Here is a 20,328-nt window from a genome sequence, read left to right as displayed (position 1 = left end):
GAAATTTATCATCTGAATACAAATGAACTCGTTTTGGAGACGGGCGTACGTGGCCAACCAACACCACAGGTGCAATGGTCGAAGGATAACTTTGAAATAAAGAGTGGTGGACGTTATCAAATATTGCAACATCAAGATGGCACTTGTGAGCTGATTATAGATAGACCAGATGCAAAAGATTCCGGCAAGTATTTAGTTCGCGCAGAGAATAGTGCTGGTAAATCGGAGATTACACACACTGTTTTGTTTGAGGGAAAAGCTTCTCATATCGCTGAGAATATTCATGGTGTATTCCATGCTGATAAGAGTTTGTTGCGTGCCAAGACCGCAGAGGACGAGAAGGCAGCGCCCTCAAAAGGTGAAGCATCCGAAAGTGAAGCAGAAGAAAAAGAGGGTAAAGGTAAATCCAAGGCCAAAGCTAAAAAGGCTAAGAAAGAAGAGGAGGAAGCAACTTCATCAGCAACTGAAATCATTTCGGACACTGGAAGTTTGAAGAGACGAGAAAAAGTTATTGGCATACATTTCGCAACATCTGTCAGAGATCGCGTTGTGGCTGAAGGTTCAAAAGTGAAAATATCGTGTTTCTTAGAGTCAAAGGAACCACAAGTCAAATGGTTTAAGAATGAGGAACCCATCGCAAATAGTCCAAAGATTAGGGGCCGGTACAGCGAAGGTTTGTGCCTACTCGAAATTGCGAGTGCTACGGTTGAGGATAGTGGAGTATACAAGTGTTGGGCGCGCGATGAAACCGGCGAAGCTTCTACATTCTGTAAATTGGAGGTTTACGCAGATCCAGGCACTGGCGATGTGCCGCCCACATTTACGCGCAATATTAAGGATACCTATCATGGTAAAATACACGAACTGCAGCTGGATGTGCATGTGCGTGGTCTTCCTACACCGTCTGTTACTTGGGTAAAGGATGGCGTTAAAGTCGAGTCGAGTGAAAAGTATCAACAAATTGACCATGATGATGGTCTTTGCGAACTCTTCATTATAGATCCGGTGCCGGCCGATGGTGGTAAATATGTTTGCCAGGCAGAAAATCGTGAAGGAAAAGCTGAAATTAGTCATATTGTGACTGTTGAGCCGAGACGCAGGAGACCAGTTTCACCACCCAGGGAGGCTCGACCACCAGTAAAGCCTACAACAGAGGAAGAAGAGAAGGAGGGTGAGGAGAAGGAAGAGAAGAAAAAGAAGAAGAAGCAAAAGGATGACGAAGAGGGCAGTGGAAGACGTGAGGCGCCCCCACCACCAGACCTAAAGAAATATCTGTATCTACGCAACTTCTTATCTAATCGCACTGTTAAGGCTGGCAGCAACGTCAAGTGGATGGTTAACATCGATGGACCCGAACCGACCGCCCGTTGGTTCCATGGCGAACAACCAATTACTTTCGGAGCAAAGAGTAAAATGTCTTGTCAGGATGGAATCGCATGGCTGAATTTAATAGGTGTTTCCGAGGAGGACGCTGGTGAATATATATTGCGTGTGAAAGGTTCGGAAAATGAAGTTGTTAGCACTTGCCAACTTTTTGTCTACACTACCGGTAAAGAGGAGGTAGTAGCTCCTGTTTTCACAGTGGGCATTAAAGGTAAAGCGAATGCATACAGTTCGTTATGAGTGTCTTGTCTTGAAGAACAGTGTGTCCAATGTTTTATGCGAAGAGTGACAGGTAAGTGTTTTTATTCTAAATTTTAAAGCTAATATTGCTGCAACTAACGCATCAAGTGTACATAGGGCGCAGGATATTAATCAGAGCCTAGTCATCATTTTAGTGTTATGTATTTTTATCTTTTGTGTTCGCCTTGTTAAACCATTCCATAGATTCATACCATAAAGATCAGAACGAGATCACACTCGAATGTAAGGTAACGGGAAATCCCAAGCCGCAAATCTTTTGGCAAAAGGACAATACTTTGTTGTCATTAGACAGTGAGAAGTACAGATATGTGGAATTCGTCGACGGTGTCGTACAATTATTCATCGCAGAGCCAGTTAAAGCCGATACCGGGCTCTACACATGTTATGCAGAGAACGAGAGTGGGCAGATGAAAATAAGCAAATTTTTGGATATATCCGATTATGTACAAAAATTAACACAAAAGCGAACTCTGCAAAAGGTTATACATGAAACGGAGTCAACTGCCGCAACCAACGCAAATGAACGCGAAACCAGTGCCCAACTGAAGTCCAAGATCAAGGATGAGAAGCTCAAACTAAACGCTGAAACGACTATGAAACCAATGTCAATAGCTGAAGGCAATAAGGCGCAGCTGATATTCTATGTGAGTGGTTATATTGAGGACGTCTATTGGTTGCGTGGCGAGGAACGTGTAATGAAGGGCTCCCGACATAAAATGTATAATATCAACGGTGCCATTAGTTTGGAGATACACAACTCAAGAGCAGACGATACCGGCACTTACAAGTGCGTGGTGCGCAATAACAAAAATACCATTGAAAGCTGCTGCGATTTGACGGTATACGAGCAGACGACGGACAAACTGCCGAATAGTTTTGCGGACTCCATCAAAGGTAAAATTTTTGCAGTTGGAAAATAAGTTTAGTATTAACTCATATATATGTAAATTCCACTTTAGAATCATTTGACGCGAAACACAACGAAATAACACTCACCTGCCAAGTGCACGGACGTCCGAATGTTACATGGCTACGCGATGATCATAGCATCTCCAACAATCGCTACAAGTCTACGGAAGAAGTTGGCGGTATACGCAAGTTGATAATACGCAATCCCATACCATCGGATTGTGGCATCTTTTCTTGCTTCGTCGAAACCAATGAACACATACACGCTATAAGTAAATCCATACGCACCGGCGACCTTAAACAGTTGATGACTGCAAGTGTAGAAATTACAACTAATGGTGAATACTCATCGCATATGCGACGCTCATCGCATACGCCTTACGAAACGGTGACAAGTAACGTTGAGCAAATGTCGCACTTCAGTACTGATGAAGTTATCAAACGCAGCCGCGAGCGTCGTCCGTTAGGCATGATCTCACAGAGTAAACCATTATTTAGCACCTTACTGCACGATCGGACGGTTGCTGAGGGCTCTAGCATTCGGCTGAGCTGTAATGTGGTCTGTGATGGCGATACACGGATTGAGTGGTTGAAAAATCATCGTCCACTCTCCAATGACGGTCAATATCTGACCATGTTCCGTAATGGTATTGCTTCGTTGGATATTGCAGTAACGAGCGTGGAGGACAGTGGCAATTATACGTGCCGTGCTATCAACGACTATGGCGAAACATTCACCCACGCACAGCTGAGGATCTACAAGCATTACGAGGACGCTGTGCAACCTTCGGCGTTTGTGCAATCAATTAGAGGTGCGGTATTGCAAAGGATGGTTTATAAATTGATCTATTTATTAATAATATTACTCCCGACTTTAGGAGATTTAAATCCATTTCTCAATTTAGATAAATCTATTTTTAAATATGATAATAGTTTTTAATACTTGTTGTGATCGGTGATTAAATGTTTTTGTGTTTGTTTTGATAAATTCAGGTAAGAGTAGTCGGCAATCAAGTCATAGCCAAGTAAAGTAAATTCTGCTATACGCTTCCGAACGAGCATAACATAAAATCTAAAATCCTTAATTTCTAGTTGAACAGTTCTTTGTTTAACTTTATTGTAAGATTTAATCATTTTGAATTCTGAAACGAATTTATGAACTCACTACAAATTATTCGTTTTGCAAAATAACAGTTTGATTGCCGCCTGCTCTAGTCGCCTCAGTCGCAATGTTCTATTAACACTTTTATCAATTTCCACAGACTCTTACTCTATTAATGAGAATACATTGGTGTTGGATTGCCGTGTACGCGGTAAACCACGACCAGATATCCAATGGATGAAGGGATCGGATTTGCTTAACGAGGACGAGCGTTATAACATTCTTAACTCTGCTGACGGCTATACTAAATTGACAATTAATAATCCAACCGAAAAAGATTCCGGCCTTTATGCCTGCGTAGCTCGCAATGAGGCGGCAGAAAATAAAATTACTCACCAAGTCGATTTTGTGGGACGAGAACGATTTGCACTCGAAAAGACACATGGTTACTTCCATCGTGATCCCAACAAGCCACATTTTACAGTACCGTTAAGTAACCAAACAGTGTGTCCCGGCGGAACAGTTGCTATTTCTGCGGAATTCATGAAATCGTCCACACCATTGGAGGTACAATGGTTACGCAATCGTCAATCAGTTGCCGGCCAAGTTGGTATAAAAACCTTCATGGAAGGTGGCGTCTACACATTGGCTATACTGAATGCACAACCCGAAGTGGAGGGCACATACACATGCCGCGCTTCGAATGCCTTCGGGCGCATTGAATCGCACGTAAGTGTCGATGTTGCAGCCGGAGCACCGAAAAATGAAAGACCACCGCTCTTCTTATCACGACCAGAGCCCGAGATGAAAATTTTAGTGGGCGATCCATTCTCGATTTCGTTCCGTATTGCAGGCGAACCGAAACCAAAATGTGAGATAAGATAACTGAAGTGACATGTTTTATAGTATTGGTTACATTATATTTTGTATTATTTCAGTGACCTTCTTGAAGGGTACCAAGGATATTACCAAATCCGATAGAGTCAGTAAGGAAGCGTCGGACGATTACACCAGATTCACGGTGCAAAGCTCACAAATCGCTGACTCGGGTACTTACTTTGTCGTTGCTCGCAATAACTTCGGCACAGATCGCGTATTTGTGACCGTTGCGGTAAGTGTAAAAGCAATGTAAATACTTCATACTATCCAATGCTTCTTGTTTTTACTGATAAACTAATAAAACTCATAAAAAGAAGAGCAAGTGCAAACTAGTTGCCGAAAGCGTATTCAGCGAAACCCATATGGACCGAAAAAAATAGAGGATTTTTAAAGTGCTACAAGTGATCCTTTACTCACCACTAGCTATGCCTTGCTCTTCCTTTCCAATCAATTGCTTTCAAGCACTAACCGCCACACGCTTTCAAAACTCTTTTATTGTAGGTTAAGGCTCCCAAAAGGAAAGAGAGTAGCAATTAAATGACGAGTCACGCCTTCTATAAAATGGCAAATAAGCTCTGCTTGTATACTAAATCTTCTTAACATGAAGACGTTATCTTTGTTCTATATTTTGTTGTTGCGTATTTCGTGTTGTTTATTTATTTCATAGAATTTTCCCAAATTTGTTTCTGTGAGTGATTGTTTTTGTTTCCTTATTTTTTGGTGTATGTGTGTGTGTACACCGTTTCAAAACAATAGGTAATGCCACGCGCACGCTCCGAAACGCCAACATCGCCACGCTGGGGTCAGCGTCTCGAGAGTTTCCCTGACATTTCTTATTTCCGAGGTGAGTTACTAAAGTTGTTTTATACATGATTTTTTACATTGTATAAGTGTATTCCACGTGGTGGTGTTCGTGACTTAGTAAATCGTCCGCGTAAATGTCGATGTTTCACGTCTGGTTTTTGTGTCGCCAACCGTGGTGTTCAAATTATATGTTTTCGAGTTCTATGCTCTATCTTATCTTTTTCTTCCATTATGTCGTTTATTGCAGATTTCTCAATGCGCTTAACGGTTTGGAATTTGTATCCAACTATTCTAAAGATTTCAACTTTTTGAAAATTCATAATTTCACGACAGTGTATTTAAATTTCTTTGGTATTCCAATTGGTAAATTGATCTTCCATTTTTACAATTAATTTAACACGATTGTATTACAATATTTTTATGCGTTTCCTGTTCAATGTGATCAATTTATTTTAAATGGTTTACATCATATCCAGCTTATACATTTAGATACAAATTATAAATAATAAATAAAAATGTTTCTCCGGGGATTGGCATGGTGTTTTATTGTGTTCGAACGGGGTCTTTAGGCTTCGAGCTGATTTCCATTTTACGCCGACTGGTCTTTAGGTCAACACCACCGTTTCACTTTTCAGATAATTAGAGAATTTATTTTAAGCACTTACCAATTTTCTTTATCTCGGTGTAGATCCTCCAGGTCCAATATCCACGGAACCTTTGGTAGTCGATTCTGGATCCACACACATCTCCCTCTCCTGGGGTAAGCCAGTGCGTGACAACTCGGCGCCCGTTATTGCCTATCGTATTGATGCTTGGATTGTCGGACACGAAGGTGGCGCTATTTGGAAGGAGTTGGGTCTGACACCTATAAATTCGTTTGATGCCTTCAATTTGAAACCTAATGTCGAATATCACTTTCGTGTCACGCCCAAAAATCGTTACGGTTGGGGTCCGTCGGTGCAGACAAGTAGTCCACTGCAGGTGGGAGGCGCCGAGTGCTTGCCAGAGTTTGTGAAAATATTACCTGGCCAGTTGAAGGCTTTGCTGGGCACCCAACTGGTGTTAGAATGTACAGTACGGGGTGCGCCACGTCCACATATTGATTGGTACAAGGATGGTATGCATATTAGTCCACTAGCCGAACGTATCAGAATTCGTCAGATTGGTTCAACCTGCACGCTGATCATTGCGCCAGTCTCCGAGTTGGACGCAGGGCGTTATACATGCGAAGCAACCAATTCCAAGGGTAGAGTCTCGACATTTGCTCGCTTACAAATTGTCAACGATCCCAGGCTGTATGAAGCCGATACGAAACTAAAGGAAATCGTTCACTCCACTGATGTTGCACATTCTGGTGACACCTTACCAATATTTACAATGCGGTTACGAGATCGACGCGTACAGATGACTTATCCTGTGCGTTTAACCTGCCAGGTTATGGGTCATCCCACACCAGAAATTTTGTGGTACAAAGACGATGAGCAAATCGTAGAAAATTGCCGCTATCTTATTACGAGTGATGGTCAGTTCCATACACTAGAGCTGGCTAGCACCGTGTTAGATGATAGTGGAAATTATACTTGCACCGCTAGAAATGAGCTGGGTTCGGTATCATGCCACTGTTCGCTGGTCGTCGATAAGGGCATACGCGCTTACATATCACCTGAGTTCTACATGCCGCTGGACCCATTGTATATATACCAAGAGGGACAAGAAATACGACTAACCGCTAAGGTAGAGGCATACCCAACCGTGGGAGTTTCTTGGCATCGCAATGGCGTTCGCTTGCGTCCCAGCAGGCGCATAGGAGCCACTCTGGACTCTAATGGTTTTGTTGAATTGATAATCGCCGACGCTACGATGCACGATGCTGGCATTTATGTTTGCGTCGCTTCAAATGCTGTCGGAAAGGTAGAAAGTAGCTGTCGCGTAGTAATAGAAGAGCTCGACGATGATCAACAGCAGCAAGGACAACGTGGTAGCAGCCAGATACCGGCTATTGTAAAAAGTGATTTACCGTAAGAATAATATTTATACAGATGTGGAATTTAAAGTTGATTACATTCTTTCATATTATTTTTAGATATTCCAAGGAGCCCATGTTTGTTGTTAAACCACGTTCTAGCGAGGCATATGAAGGTGACACAGTAATAATATTCTGTGAAGTTGTTGGCGATCCAAAACCCGAAGTCGTATGGCTGCGCGATTTCCTGAATGTAAGTTGAATTAATTTTAACGAGAGAGAGATGTTAAGGAAAAGAAAACTGCAAAATATGTTTTAAGATCTGTTTTTCGCCAATCGAAATTTGGTTATTCAGATTCTGATTATATAACCATTAATGGACTTGTTACTAAAAATAATATAGAAGTATGTATAATAAGTTTTAGGTGTGAATTGTTTTAGTTAGAGTTTCCTCCCAAAATAATGAAATTTTCCGAACAACTATCAAGTAGAAACTCGGAAATAAACTACAGTACAACTTCCATAACTCGTAGATCTCCATAACTCGAACTCTTGAATTAAAATTAGCGTTTAAAAGCCCCATTTCATACAAATTTCCTTCCATAAATCAAACGTTTCGACCAGGGCATAATACAAAATTAATAATTTTACTATCGAGGCAGATTTTTAAAAGAAATCATATCGAGGCGAACGAAAAATATGATATTACACTTATGGATTGCACAAATCATGTAACAAAGGCAAGGAATAAAGACATCAAGAGCCAAACAATAGCAAGCTGCAACAAAACAAAATTGGAGAATAAAATTAGACGAAGCAAATAAATAAAAATATACAAGAACTGTTTATTACTTCACTAAAAACTAAATTAATTCAATTGAATATGGTTTCTCATTGTAAATACATCGTTCGACTCACTTTACTTTATTGAGTCAAAATTTAATTGGACAAGTATTTATCGCACTTTAAACGATATACACGGAATATATATAAATATATATTTGGCGTAGGAACCGCTTATAGCCGAATCCACCAGAGCGCGCCATTAATTTCTCCTTCTCGCTAGGTCACTTTCCACTTGATCTTCCCAACGGAGTGGAGGTCGTCCTCTTCCGCGGCTACTGCAACGAACACTTTCAAACCTGGAGTGTTTTCATCCATTCGAACAACATGACCTAGCCAGCGTAACCGCTGTCTTCTTCTTCGTCCACGCTTCAGCGCCATACATCAGGACTGAAAAAATGAGCAACTTGTAGAGTTTGATTTTAGTTCGTCGAGAGATGACTTTACTTTTCAATTGCCTACTCAGTCCAAAGTAGCACCTGTTGACAAGAGTGAATTTGCGTTGTAACGCTGGTTTCCAAGTAGACGAAACTATCTACAACTTCAAAGTTATGACTGTCAACAGTGACGTCGGAGCCACGACGCGAGTGCGCTGACTGTGTTTAATGACAGGAAATATTTCGTCTTGTCCTCATTCCTGGCTACTCACATGTGAATGGCAATCAAAAACTTTCCTCACTTACGTGTAACCCCACATATAACATATACATATAACCCCATCCCCCAATACTAAATATTATTAACAAGTAGAGTGAAGTTCTCTTATATTATAACCTACATGATGAATACTTTGTGTAATAACTGTTATTCTTAATAACCACTTCATAGGAGGATATAGGAATTTTTAAAATTTCTATGCCTAATGTTTACTTCGACATCATCCACAAGTTCCTAATTGGGTTTAGCTCAGAACTTTGCACTAGTCAATTGATAAAGGGATTTTTTCTTGTGTAATCTAGTATTTTATCACAGTCGTCGTATGATCACCCTTAAATTTTTTCAAATCCCCCGTCCCGTTTTAAGGTTTGTTTGGTATATCTTGAACTGACCTCTTGAGTTTCCTCTCGAAGTACAAATGTTCTACAATCAAGACTATGTTATTTTCGTCCGTAAAAAGTATCTTTTTCAAAAACGGTAAATCTTTTTATCTATAACTACGAGCGACCTTTTTTTTGTAGAGATCACAAATAAATTTCACTTTTTCAACAAAACAGTATGTATATTCCTGTTATGAAAATTTATGAAACAAGTAAGGAAAGGCTAAGTTCGGGTGCAACCGAACATTTTATACTCTCGCAATTTATTGATATATTTTTATGAAGATAACACACAATTTGACCCATATATTCGGCATAAAGTCCAATAGAAAAACGAAAATCATCATATATGGTATATAGGCTGAGGTAATTCCTGAACCGATTTCACTCATTTTCATCACCAACATACATTATATCTAAGAATATATCCGATTAATTCGATATCCGGGCCATTGAAAAGTTATAGTCCGACTTCGACAATTGTTTCACAAGTGATGCCACAGATCATATACAGTATTTAAAAAAGTTTTATTTCGCTATCTTCATTGGTTCCTTATGTATATATTATAAAGTGAACGAATCAGATGGAATTCAAAATTGAGTTATATGAGAAGTTGTCCTGGTTGTGAACCGATTTCATTCCATTTTCCATTTTCCACAAGTGTCATCAGGGTGTAAAGAAAATATTATATACCAAATTTCATTGAAATCTGTCGAGTAGTTCCTGAGATATGGTTTTTGACCCATTAGTAAGTGATGCCACGTCCATTTTCCATTTTGTAAAAACAATCTGAATGCAGCTTCTTTCTGCTAATTCTTTTGTAAAATTTAGTGTTTCTGACGTTTTTCGTTAGAGAGTTAACGCACTTTTAGTATTTTTCAACCTAACCTTTGTATGGGAGGCTTAGTTATGACACTTTATGTGTTTTTGGTTTTCGCCATTTTGTGGGCGTGGCATTGGGCATTGGGGAATATTTTAAAGGCACCATTAATGTAGACGAGTGTATAAATTAAAAAATAAGAACCAAAATTTCCGTAATTTATTTAGCATAGCTCGTATGTCAGCAGTTTACTGTAAAGCCCAAAATTATTATTTATGGAGGTTTATTATTTCATATTTGACTAGTTGAAATGACACACCCTTTAGAATGATTTGGTGCGTGTTATAGAAAGTGTAAATGCAGCACAAAATCACTCACGCAGTACGAAGCTGAACAGCTGATTGATCTTCATATTCCCCGCGCACCTGTGTTACCAACCGTTTTGCAACGTCGGCAACGCAATGAATCACTTCAGCAGTCATTAAAATGGCAGCATCTCGTTAAAGTCGCCTTCGTGACGTTAATAGGTGTTTTGTCAATACAATGCACACCGAGCGCACGACTGAAACGCAAAAGTGCGACAGGTGAGCGCCGCTTGCCATTAGCTGCCCAACATGTTTTAGTTCAGCACTTGAGCGCTACGAAAGCAAATGTGGGTAGAACGCGCGCGTTCCTACCACTTTTCAAATCAACATATGTGATCTGAGTGTTTGTGCATTAACATATTCCAATAAAAATACTTCATAGATGTGACAGTGGGCAGCCAGCTGAATTTATTAAAAACTGAAACTCAATATAACGGTAAACGCAACTACACCCAGATTCAGTGAACTGCATCAAAACGGCCTCCGTTTGTCAATTCCAATTGCAGTCATAAATTAATTTCGTGTTCTGCTCGTTCGTGTGTTTGTGTGTGTCTACTTGGCGTTTGGGTGTTGGAGGTTCGTTTCTACGTCACAGAGTGCGCCCGCAAATGATTTGACTGCTGGCTGCACGTGCGTGGCAGCTCTCCCTCGATCAGTTTGTTTTTGTTGAGTCGCCTAGAATGAGAAAGCGAAAATAAGTTTAGCGGTAAAAAGATCTTGAAAACGTTTTTTTTTTCACTTTCGAAGTACTCCATAGAAGGCGGTTGGACGACTTGCGATCGGTTCGAATCGAAAATTGTGCGGTTCTGCATTGCATTACTGTTGAAACTTTCACGCCGTTAAGAAGTGCGTAAACCTGCAGCAGTCGGTGATATAAAACTCCAGGATTCTACAGTTCTACAGTTGCTATGTATATGCAAGAGATTTGTGTGTGTGTTTGATTATTATCCGTTTGAGCATACGATCTGTGCGCGTTAGCAAATGCAAAGTGTTTAACACAGTGAACCAATTTATGCACTTTTGATACTTGAGATTCGTGAAATCCGAAATTTATTGCATTGATCACCTCTGAGTGCAGGTAATAATTAATTTTTTATATAATATATGCAGAGAAGTGCTGTAGATGATGGTTGGTTGAACCGATATTTTCGAAAGAAGATTCCGAAATAAATAAGACTCACAAAATTGCACATTTTACACTTTTCCTTTTATAAGGCAGAAAATCTGAATTCAAAAAATTAACGTCAACTACATCCTTGCCATAAATTTTAAATTAAACAATTCGAATATTGTTTTGAGTGAATTGAGGGAGGCTAACTTATTCTAATGCTGCTTCCGGTTATTTCTTTTAGAAACACACTTTTCGGAGATCTTTGTTGTATAGCAAAACAGTCCTTGTATCTTCTATCCTAAATAAGGGTCCTGATCTATAATAGGATAAGTAGAGAGAGTAGCAGTAGCAGTTCAGTTATCACAGTAGCAAATTTAGTTGCGATTTCTATAATTTTGGTTAAAGTGAGTACGAAATCAGTTAAATATACCCAAAATTTATTCATTAGGTAATTGTGATTACAAAAGCAGGTAAATTTTGAATATTGTTAAATTAATAAATATGAAAATGTAAAAAATTAAAAAAAAAAATTTAGAGTACAAATTCTCATAAATTCGTTTTTTTTTTGTAGCGATCGCAATAGCAATATAAAATCACAGTGATTTAAAAATAGTAATATCGCTCATCAATAATTCAATTATTAGAAACAGTTGCTTCCACTATGCACAGAACACAGTGCATACTGAGTCACAGAACTTGTGCTTGTTTAAATATTCTTGAGGGCAAAATGTCCCAACGTGTTTCTTCAATAACTTTAGAGTGTCAGTTATCTCGATCAAATTCATTTTGTGTGTTTCTGAACATTTTCGTCGGTAGCAGCCTCTTTGGATATACATACATACATATATTGTTGTTGTTGTAGCGGCATGAGGAATGCTGCCGTTTTGACAGTCCGGATACAAAACCATCCGGTACGTTTCGGTTACGTAAAACCGACTGTCGTGGGAGCGATGTTCAATATCTTCGGTACGAAATTTTGCAAACCACTACGCTATTACAGAACCTAGATAACACTCATTAAGTGCTTTTTTGATGTAAGCACTTCTTTCGTTAACAAAGTTGGATCACTGTTATTTGAATTTTTGAGCTTGACACGTATTATATTCAATGTAACGTTATCGGAAGGATTGGGTTTGATGCAATGAAAGAGGACCGATTTTTGTTAGGAAATGCTAAATGAGTATCTCACTTATTGTAGTCCTAATAGTAATAGTAATAGTGCCTTACTTAAATTAGATTGCAAAATGTCTAGGTTTTTTGATGTTTGCGTTTTAATAAACATATGTAAATAAATTGTCTAATCGTTTTATATGAGTTTAGTTACACTAAATTTCCCATATGCTTTGTTATTTATTTATTGACAATAATATGTATGTACATATGTATATAAGCATTTAAAATGTTTTTTTTTTTTTTTTCAAGTAAATATCACTACATATACATACATAGGTGCGCGTATAAAAATCTTATAAATAAAAAATCATATTTTTTCATTTAACAAAAAAGCAAAACTGCCCAATTCTTTTTTATCGCCATTAGCACATATCATACACACATTCGCTCATGATATATATATTGTCTCATATATAGTAGTATGTATATATGTATGTACTTCTAAAATTAACTATACATAAACTATTCGCCATATAAGAGAAGTTCAATAAAAACGAGTATTGTTGTCTGTCTACAAAAACATTTTGTTCCTGTGGCAAAGTTTTTTATTAATCGCTGCCAACTGTGCCCCACAGCCAATTTCTAAGCCACATGAAAATGTTACATTACTCGTATACATATGCATAGGAATTGATGAAATCTATAGCTACTTATATTATGTGTACATAAATACATTTATATACATGTGGACATATATATGTACATACGTAGAAAAAATCAAAAAAACAATCGAGAAGTGAACAAATATGTACGGAGCTGGCTCCAGTGCCAATTCAGCTGTATTTACCGATTTGGTGTGGCGCGCATGCCCCTGCACAAATTTTACACGCGTGTTGCTGTTGTACGAAGTGCGCGTGCGCCACTGTTCTCGTTCGTCACTTTTTGTTTGTTTTGTTTCGGTTTGGACCTTAACATCTCCTCGATGACATATTAAATTACCGCATTTGTTGTCGCTATTCAGTTCCGCGCTCTAGTCGTCACTATTGTCGCCGCCTCCGTTGCACTTACACTCATGTATTTACATATGTATGTTACGTGCTGTTTGCAATGGACGCACATTGGCGATATGCGCGCCTCTTGATGTTGCAGTCTAACGTGAAGTTTTCTTAAGTGGGGCTGTGGGCATATAAATGGTTCACTCAATCGATATCTTTCAGAGACCTGTTGACACCTTCGAGTTTGATGCTTATGGGCCATTGTCGTCCAGAATATCAGTTTGCATTTTCTCAAAACTTCAGCCATGCCTGAATAGCTTATTTATGGTACATTACTTTGGAATTTGTATGAATGTTCAACAAGTGCCAAAAATCCCTACAGAAACTAAAAAATTATTTACATCAAAAACGATGTTTTTGTGACAATAACGACACGAAGTCTTAAAATATTTATCCAAATTTGAAAAACATTCCTAAATCAAATTAATTAAATAAACCATTTAAATTGGGCCGAATTGTATATCTATATATGTCGAATCCAACTGAAGTCACACAAGAAATTGTATTAAAATCATCCCAGCCTTCCAAACTGGAGTTTAGTACCTCATACACACGCACAGAAGAAATACCTATACATACATATTATTATTTCCTAAATAAATTTACTTTAATTTCACTATATTATCAAAGTTCAATAATTCCTTCAAAGTTCTTCGAAAACATTTCTCAAATTGCGATTTCAAATATTAATTTCGTGACATGAATTTTAATAACTTAAAAGACTGCAATCACTTGATATAATAGTTTTCCATCGAAGATTTCTTGAAAATATGGAGTCAGAAACACCTAACCCTACATACATTGCTTTGCGTTGCGGATCAAATTAAACAGTTACATTTTAATCAGTTATCTTCACACATTCAAAATCATTCATTAACAATGAACTGTCTATCACAAACCTCTATCGAAATTACAACAAAGGGCAAGAGAAGCAATGTACTTCTTTTGCAATTATTATTTCGGGGAGTGTTAAATGACAAAGGAAATCAACCATAGGTTCACGTTTGCTGGCAATTTGAACCATTTATATGGCCAAAGCTGTACTTACATGATATAAACTCACAATTTATCGTACATATTAATATTTTACACACTTAAACTAGGCATCGGAGTGTGTTTTGCTGACCTTGAAGTGAATCTAATTGTAGTCATTGCGCTACGTTTATATATTATATGTTACATACGTACATTTGTATGTACATATATAGTTGAAATGTCTATGTTTTGTGTATTTTGTAATTAAATAAGCAAATTATATATTATTTTTAGTTTTTAAAATCTAGGAGCACAAAAGATCTAATTAATTTAACAAATATACATATGTACGATAATACTGTTCATATGCTCATGTACGTTTTTCTTTACAGCCGGAATACTATAAGGACGCTCCACACTTCCGACCCATAGGCGACGGTCCGGAGTATCGTCTGGAAATACCTAGTGCCAAACTGGACTTCACCGGTACTTACTCAGTCATAGCGAGCAATTGTCATGGTGAGGCAAAGGCTGTCATATCACTGCAAATTTTCGCTAAAGGTGAGTCGTGAGATTTTTTTTTTACTTCTTACTGTCATTAAAATCGAACTCATAGCACGTCAGTATGAATGTGTTTATATACATTAAAGGCTATAGACTTTTTTTTGGCTTTCAGCATTTATAACTTAAAAGTTAAAACATGTACTTTTGGAGCAAATGTATTTTGTAGAATGAGATTTCAAACAATGCACATGGCCCAAGAGCATAATAAGTGAAACTCCCTTGCATTTGAAGGACTTAAAACTCCATTTACTTAGCCTTTGAAAATAAAATGTTTATTTATATTTATACGTTCAGAAATATTTCGCTTTAACTAATCTAACTACTACTACACTAAACAGTACTTTATGGACTACCAAGATAGATTTTGCTGAGTCGCGGGAACACCACATCTTTCCAGAAATCCTCCGCAGCTCCTAGCAAACTCGCAACAAATTCCATATCAGCTTGCACCCAGACATAATGTAAGGCTCCGTTAGTGTCAAAGGTTGGACTAAGCACACAATATAAAGCTTTCGTCACGTTAGCCATGTACATTTGAATTTGTATTTGTGCCATGTATTTTGGCGCAATAGTCTCACGTCCCTCTAAGTATTTTTCAAATTCTTCATCCGTTTTTGGTGCTTTTATTTCTACGATGTGGTCGTCGGTAATCCCATCAGGCGATGCACAAATATACGGATAACTCTCGTTGAGTAACAAACCGCACTCATTGTAAGTTTTGTTCTCAAGTTTTTCCGTTTGTTTTAATATAAAACGTTTATGCTGTTTCAATTGTTGTCGCTCGTCGGCATTGAACTCACGTTCCTTACAAAAGAGTTGCTCCAATATATTCTCATCTTCCAAAGAATCCTTGCGAGATGCGATACGATGAATAAGAGAACAACGTAATCGCATATATTGCGTTTCCAACCAAATCCTTGTCTTATAGCTACTTTTTGAGACTTCTGAAAGTCGCTCGAAAAGTCCGTTTTTGGCCTGTTCTTCCATGTGTTGACTGAACGAGCGAGAATTCTTTACACCGTTGTTTGATGCATCCAACATTGTGTGATGTATAAATAATGGCTCAAATTCTTCCGGTACGGATCTACAGTGACGATACAGCGCCGAGTCTTTCAAACCCAAATTTTCCATTTCGTCAAGGAAAGCCTCGAAGAAAGCTTGTCCTTCGCTTTCACTAACAGCTGCTGCTTCTAAATCAGCCTCCAAACGTAATTCATCACATGCGAATATGTCGCGAATGCGTAGTGTCTCGCCACGTTCTTCCTCGATTAACGCCTCTGTTTCTTTACCCCAAAAGTCCAATATTGCTGTAGCTTCAGTATCCGTACTCTTGCGATGCAACCAGAAAATAAATGCAAGTATATGCGGACAAGATTCTGCAAAACGCATTATGACTTAAAATATATTAATTTATATAACATGACAAGGAACATACCTTTCTTCGTACAATGGTCGCATTTTGTTTCCAATATTTCATCTTTCTTCTCATCTACTTTTAACGCAACGCGTACGTGCGCCTCATGGTTTCCACCACTTGCTGCCGGGAAGACAACTGCGCGCGTTTCAAATATATCGCCAGCTTTTCGCACTTGTACATAATCTATGAGTAAATCCACATCGGCGCTATCACTAAATGCAATATATAAATGTTTATAACACATTAATAGTTTAATTTGTTAATAAACATACCTGCCGGTGTGACTCTTCACGCTACTACCGCTGGTGGCAATTCTTGTGACGAAACCGAATATTGTTTCGCTGCGCACTGTTGGTATATTATTAATGTCTGCTTTCCGAAATCCTGGTTCTAGTTCCATGTGCATCATAATCATTTTGAGTTAAAAAAATCACTGACAGCAACGTTAGATAATAAAATATTTTAAAATTTTCTAGTAAAAATTGAAATTAGAAGCACTATTGTGTTGAAAAGAAGCTAAATTTAGAGGAACAGCTTGTGTCAGTGCCAGATGCTACAGAAACAGAAATCCACTACAAACATGAGAGCCGGTGTTGCCACAATAATGCAATATTTTTATAAATAAAATTTGCAAATCTCAACGCTAGGTGAAGATGTTTGCTGTGTAAAGAAATGACCGATAGGTGGCGCAGTTATCTCTAAGAGATTTTTTTATATTTGATTTCCTTTTGTTTCTTTTGAAAGATTTAATAAGATATTACAAAAAAAGTTATTCAGTAATTGCTGAAATGTTTTCGTTAGTAAAGCATTTAATATTAGTTTGTAAATAAATTTTTGGTAATAATGTTTTATATACTTTAAATACGTTTCTTTTCAGATATTCTCAACAGATCACCAATGGAGAAAGGATCTATCCGGCATGGGTGAGTACGCGACATTTCACATAACATAATATTGGAACTAATGATTGCATACTGCTTACAGCAATGTGGAAACCTTCCCGCACTTCATACGCCATCTGCGTGATTTGCGCTGCTGCGATGGTGATGCCATAACCTTGGAATGTCATGTTGAGGCTTTGCCGGAGCCGATAATCATATGGGAGAAAGATGGGCGTGTGCTTCCGAGTGGCAAAGATTTCACAATGTCCTACGACGGCATTAAGGCCACACTGAGCATACCACGTATTTATCCCGAGGATGAAGGTGAGTTCACCTGCGTCGCTAAGAACAATCTAGGACGAACACTCTCCTCGGCTTGTATTATTGTCGATGTGCCTGAAGAGAAAGAGAACATGTTAAACCGGCAGTTGTCGCGACCCAGCGGTCTACTCTCGGCCAACTCTACACCACGTTCAACTCCGCGCTCCACACCCAACCGTTGCTTCTCGCCGCGTCGTCTCTCTTATCGTTCATCGCAAATCGATCTGAGTGACGGTCGCATCGGTAGTTATCGGCGCGCTATGTTGGACTCTCGTAGTTTGGCTGCGCCGAAATTCTTAGCCATTCCCCACAGCCGTGTCGTCGAGGAAGGTGACAATGTGCGCTTCCAATGTGCAATTACCGGTCATCCAACACCCTGGTCAACATGGGACAAAGAAGGTATGATCGTTACACCCACTGCCCGCATTGCTATAAAAGAGGTGGATGATTTGCGTTTCCTGGAAATTGACGAAGTCACTTTCGATGATGCCGGTCTGTACCGTATTACCTTGGAGAATGACTATGGGCGCATTGAAGCAACGGCGCGTTTAGACGTAATTAGCCGTTCGCGCTACTCCCGCTCCCCTTCCGCGCGCGGTGTTCGTGCGAGTTCATCAAAGCGCAATGCGCATCTACGCAGACGTATTATGGGACCATCGACAGCAATAGGCGGTCGCATGGCCCTGGCTACTGGCTATCGCGGCTCTTCGGTGCCGTCTTGCAAATTCTATCACAACGGCACTGAACTGGACGAAGATGATGAACGTGTGCAAATTGTGGTGAACGAACATGAAGCCCTGCTGTGTATAGACAATGTGACCGAGGAAAATGAGGGACTCTACACATGTATCATTCAGTGTGATAATGAACCGTTGACCACAAGCACTTGGGTGACATTTGAAGCAACAGAGAGTGCTGCATTGGCAGCACGTCTAAAGGAACCCCGTATTTCTCGTGCTCTCCCCGCGGAAATTCAAGCGAGTGAACGCGAAACTGTAGACTTGCGCTTTGAGTTGGATTGCCATGAACCGTACACCTATACGTGGACGCGTAATGGTGAAGTGTTGATCGATGATGACGATTTCAAGTAAGTCCACAAAGTTCATAGTTTTTTAGCGTATTACGGTTAACATGTCACATTTTTGTAATTTTTATAGTCAAATCGACCATGGTAACGGTATACTCTCTCTACGCATAAACGACGCATTTGACTTAGACTCCGGGGAGTACGCGTGTGACGTACGTACTGCCAGCGGCCTGAACTGCAGCACAGCTTGTCTGCTGAGCGTTGACGAGAGTGACGATGAGGGCGAGTCTGTGTTGTTGCAGCCTCACGGGCAGCCAATACTGTTGAAATCGCCGCTGCCGGTGCTGACGAACGCCGGTGCCGACGAAGTGACCTTTTGTGCGCGTGTTCATCCACCTGAAGCCCGCGTCCAATGGTTTGTCGGCGGTCGTGAAATCGTCGCTGACAACGCTGATGAAGAAAACGTCAATGACTCACTCGTTGGGGAAATAACAAAGGTGAGTGATGAAATCTGATTATATTGATATTATTTTTAGCAACAAAATTTTGGAAAACTTAACCATTCGGCAGTGACTAACGCGTATTGTCCGTGACGCTAATAAAAATTTTAAGTACATATGTATATATAAAAAGTCAAAATAGGTTTAATTTTCAGCGTATTTCGATAATTCACATAAAATTCATAACAGTATTTTCATTATTAAATATCCGTTCCAAAAATCGATGCTATTTTTACCGAAAAAAACGGGGAACTCTTCAACTCAACTTGGAGGTGCAAATATTAGTTAAGCACACAACTCTTGAGGAGTGGCGGGTATTCAACATCCACATTTATTTCATATATTCATTTGAAATTAAAAAAATTAAAAATATATTACCAAAATGAAGCTTAGATATTTTGCGCGCTTATATAGTTCAAGGTCGCGACACATCTGAGAACCTTATGTTGCTTCGGCTCGCGTGCTCCTCTGTTAGCTCTGGCGCTCTTAAATGATGTATTGTCATACATAAGTGATCGTGATCTGTGCTATTTTAGGGGATCGTGATTGCCAACATATGTACATTCTTCAAGCGTTGTAGTCAAGACAGACTGTTGATCCATTCAGTGATGTTATCATAGCATTGATTGTAGTACAGTGGTGAGAGAGGGAACATTTATTGCACAAAAAATACTACTCTTTACAAGATTATAGGTTTGTCGGCTTGGAGCCATATCCCACATTTTGAACTAATTCTCCGGAGAGCTAGTTATACATATGTTTTATATTTAGTTCAATTTCTTCTTTTATAAATATTTTTGATACCATATTGCCCATATTGGTCAAAGAAAATAAAATAAAATAAAATAACGCAAATGAACTACAAGTTTCAATATCTTAATTTATGTGCAAAACAATAATAAAGATTGTGAAATGCAAGCAGTAAAATAATTGACAGTCATTGTGTAAGCGTCGGGAGAGAAGTGCTCGCACACAACAGCAATCGCCAAATAGCGGA

The 20,328-nt window shown here is 39.0% G+C and overlaps 2 protein-coding genes and 1 long non-coding RNA gene across 12 annotated transcripts in view; 1 reads left to right on the top strand and 2 right to left on the bottom strand.

Moving 5' to 3' along the window:
- Nucleotides 1-20,328, top strand: part of LOC105216889 (myosin light chain kinase, smooth muscle) — an 89,541-nt gene that overhangs the window by 57,033 nt on the left and 12,180 nt on the right. For 6 of the 10 annotated variants that reach the window (XM_054234507.1, XM_054234510.1, XM_029043262.2 and 3 more), the window contains 11 exons: nt 1,828-2,538; nt 2,604-3,365; nt 3,816-4,526; nt 4,594-4,766; nt 5,291-5,378; nt 6,027-7,356; nt 7,422-7,554; nt 15,014-15,182; nt 17,480-17,525; nt 17,587-18,891; nt 18,962-19,328. In XM_054234507.1, the coding sequence (XP_054090482.1) occupies nt 1,828-2,538; nt 2,604-3,365; nt 3,816-4,526; nt 4,594-4,766; nt 5,291-5,378; nt 6,027-7,356; nt 7,422-7,554; nt 15,014-15,182; nt 17,480-17,525; nt 17,587-18,891; nt 18,962-19,328 (5,795 nt within the window). Of the gene's footprint in view, nt 1; nt 1,595-1,644; nt 1,676-1,827; nt 2,539-2,603; nt 3,366-3,815; nt 4,527-4,593; nt 4,767-5,290; nt 5,379-6,026; nt 7,357-7,421; nt 7,555-11,302; nt 11,446-15,013; nt 15,183-17,479; nt 17,526-17,586; nt 18,892-18,961; nt 19,329-20,328 lie in introns of those variants that run through there. The other 4 variants (XM_054234516.1, XM_054234511.1, XM_054234512.1 and 1 more) reach the window with 3 other exon arrangements.
- Nucleotides 10,753-11,247, bottom strand: LOC128922770 (uncharacterized). Its single transcript, XR_008471952.1, has 2 exons — nt 11,107-11,247; nt 10,753-11,042 (listed from the first exon to the last, which is right to left on the bottom strand). It is a non-coding gene; the product is annotated as an uncharacterized LOC128922770 (long non-coding RNA).
- Nucleotides 15,425-17,170, bottom strand: LOC105216890 (uncharacterized). Its single transcript, XM_011191638.3, has 3 exons — nt 16,875-17,170; nt 16,621-16,814; nt 15,425-16,561 (listed from the first exon to the last, which is right to left on the bottom strand). Exons 1-3 carry the CDS (start codon nt 17,015-17,017, stop codon nt 15,528-15,530), a joined length of 1,371 nt encoding a protein of 456 aa, XP_011189940.1. The 5' UTR covers nt 17,018-17,170; the 3' UTR covers nt 15,425-15,527.

The sequence above is a fragment of the Zeugodacus cucurbitae genome, chromosome 6, assembly GCF_028554725.1.
Source record: "Zeugodacus cucurbitae isolate PBARC_wt_2022May chromosome 6, idZeuCucr1.2, whole genome shotgun sequence".
Taxonomy (NCBI): domain Eukaryota; kingdom Metazoa; phylum Arthropoda; class Insecta; order Diptera; family Tephritidae; genus Zeugodacus; species Zeugodacus cucurbitae.
Note: the sequence above shows the minus strand (reverse complement) of the source record. Positions and strands in the feature narration are given on the sequence as shown.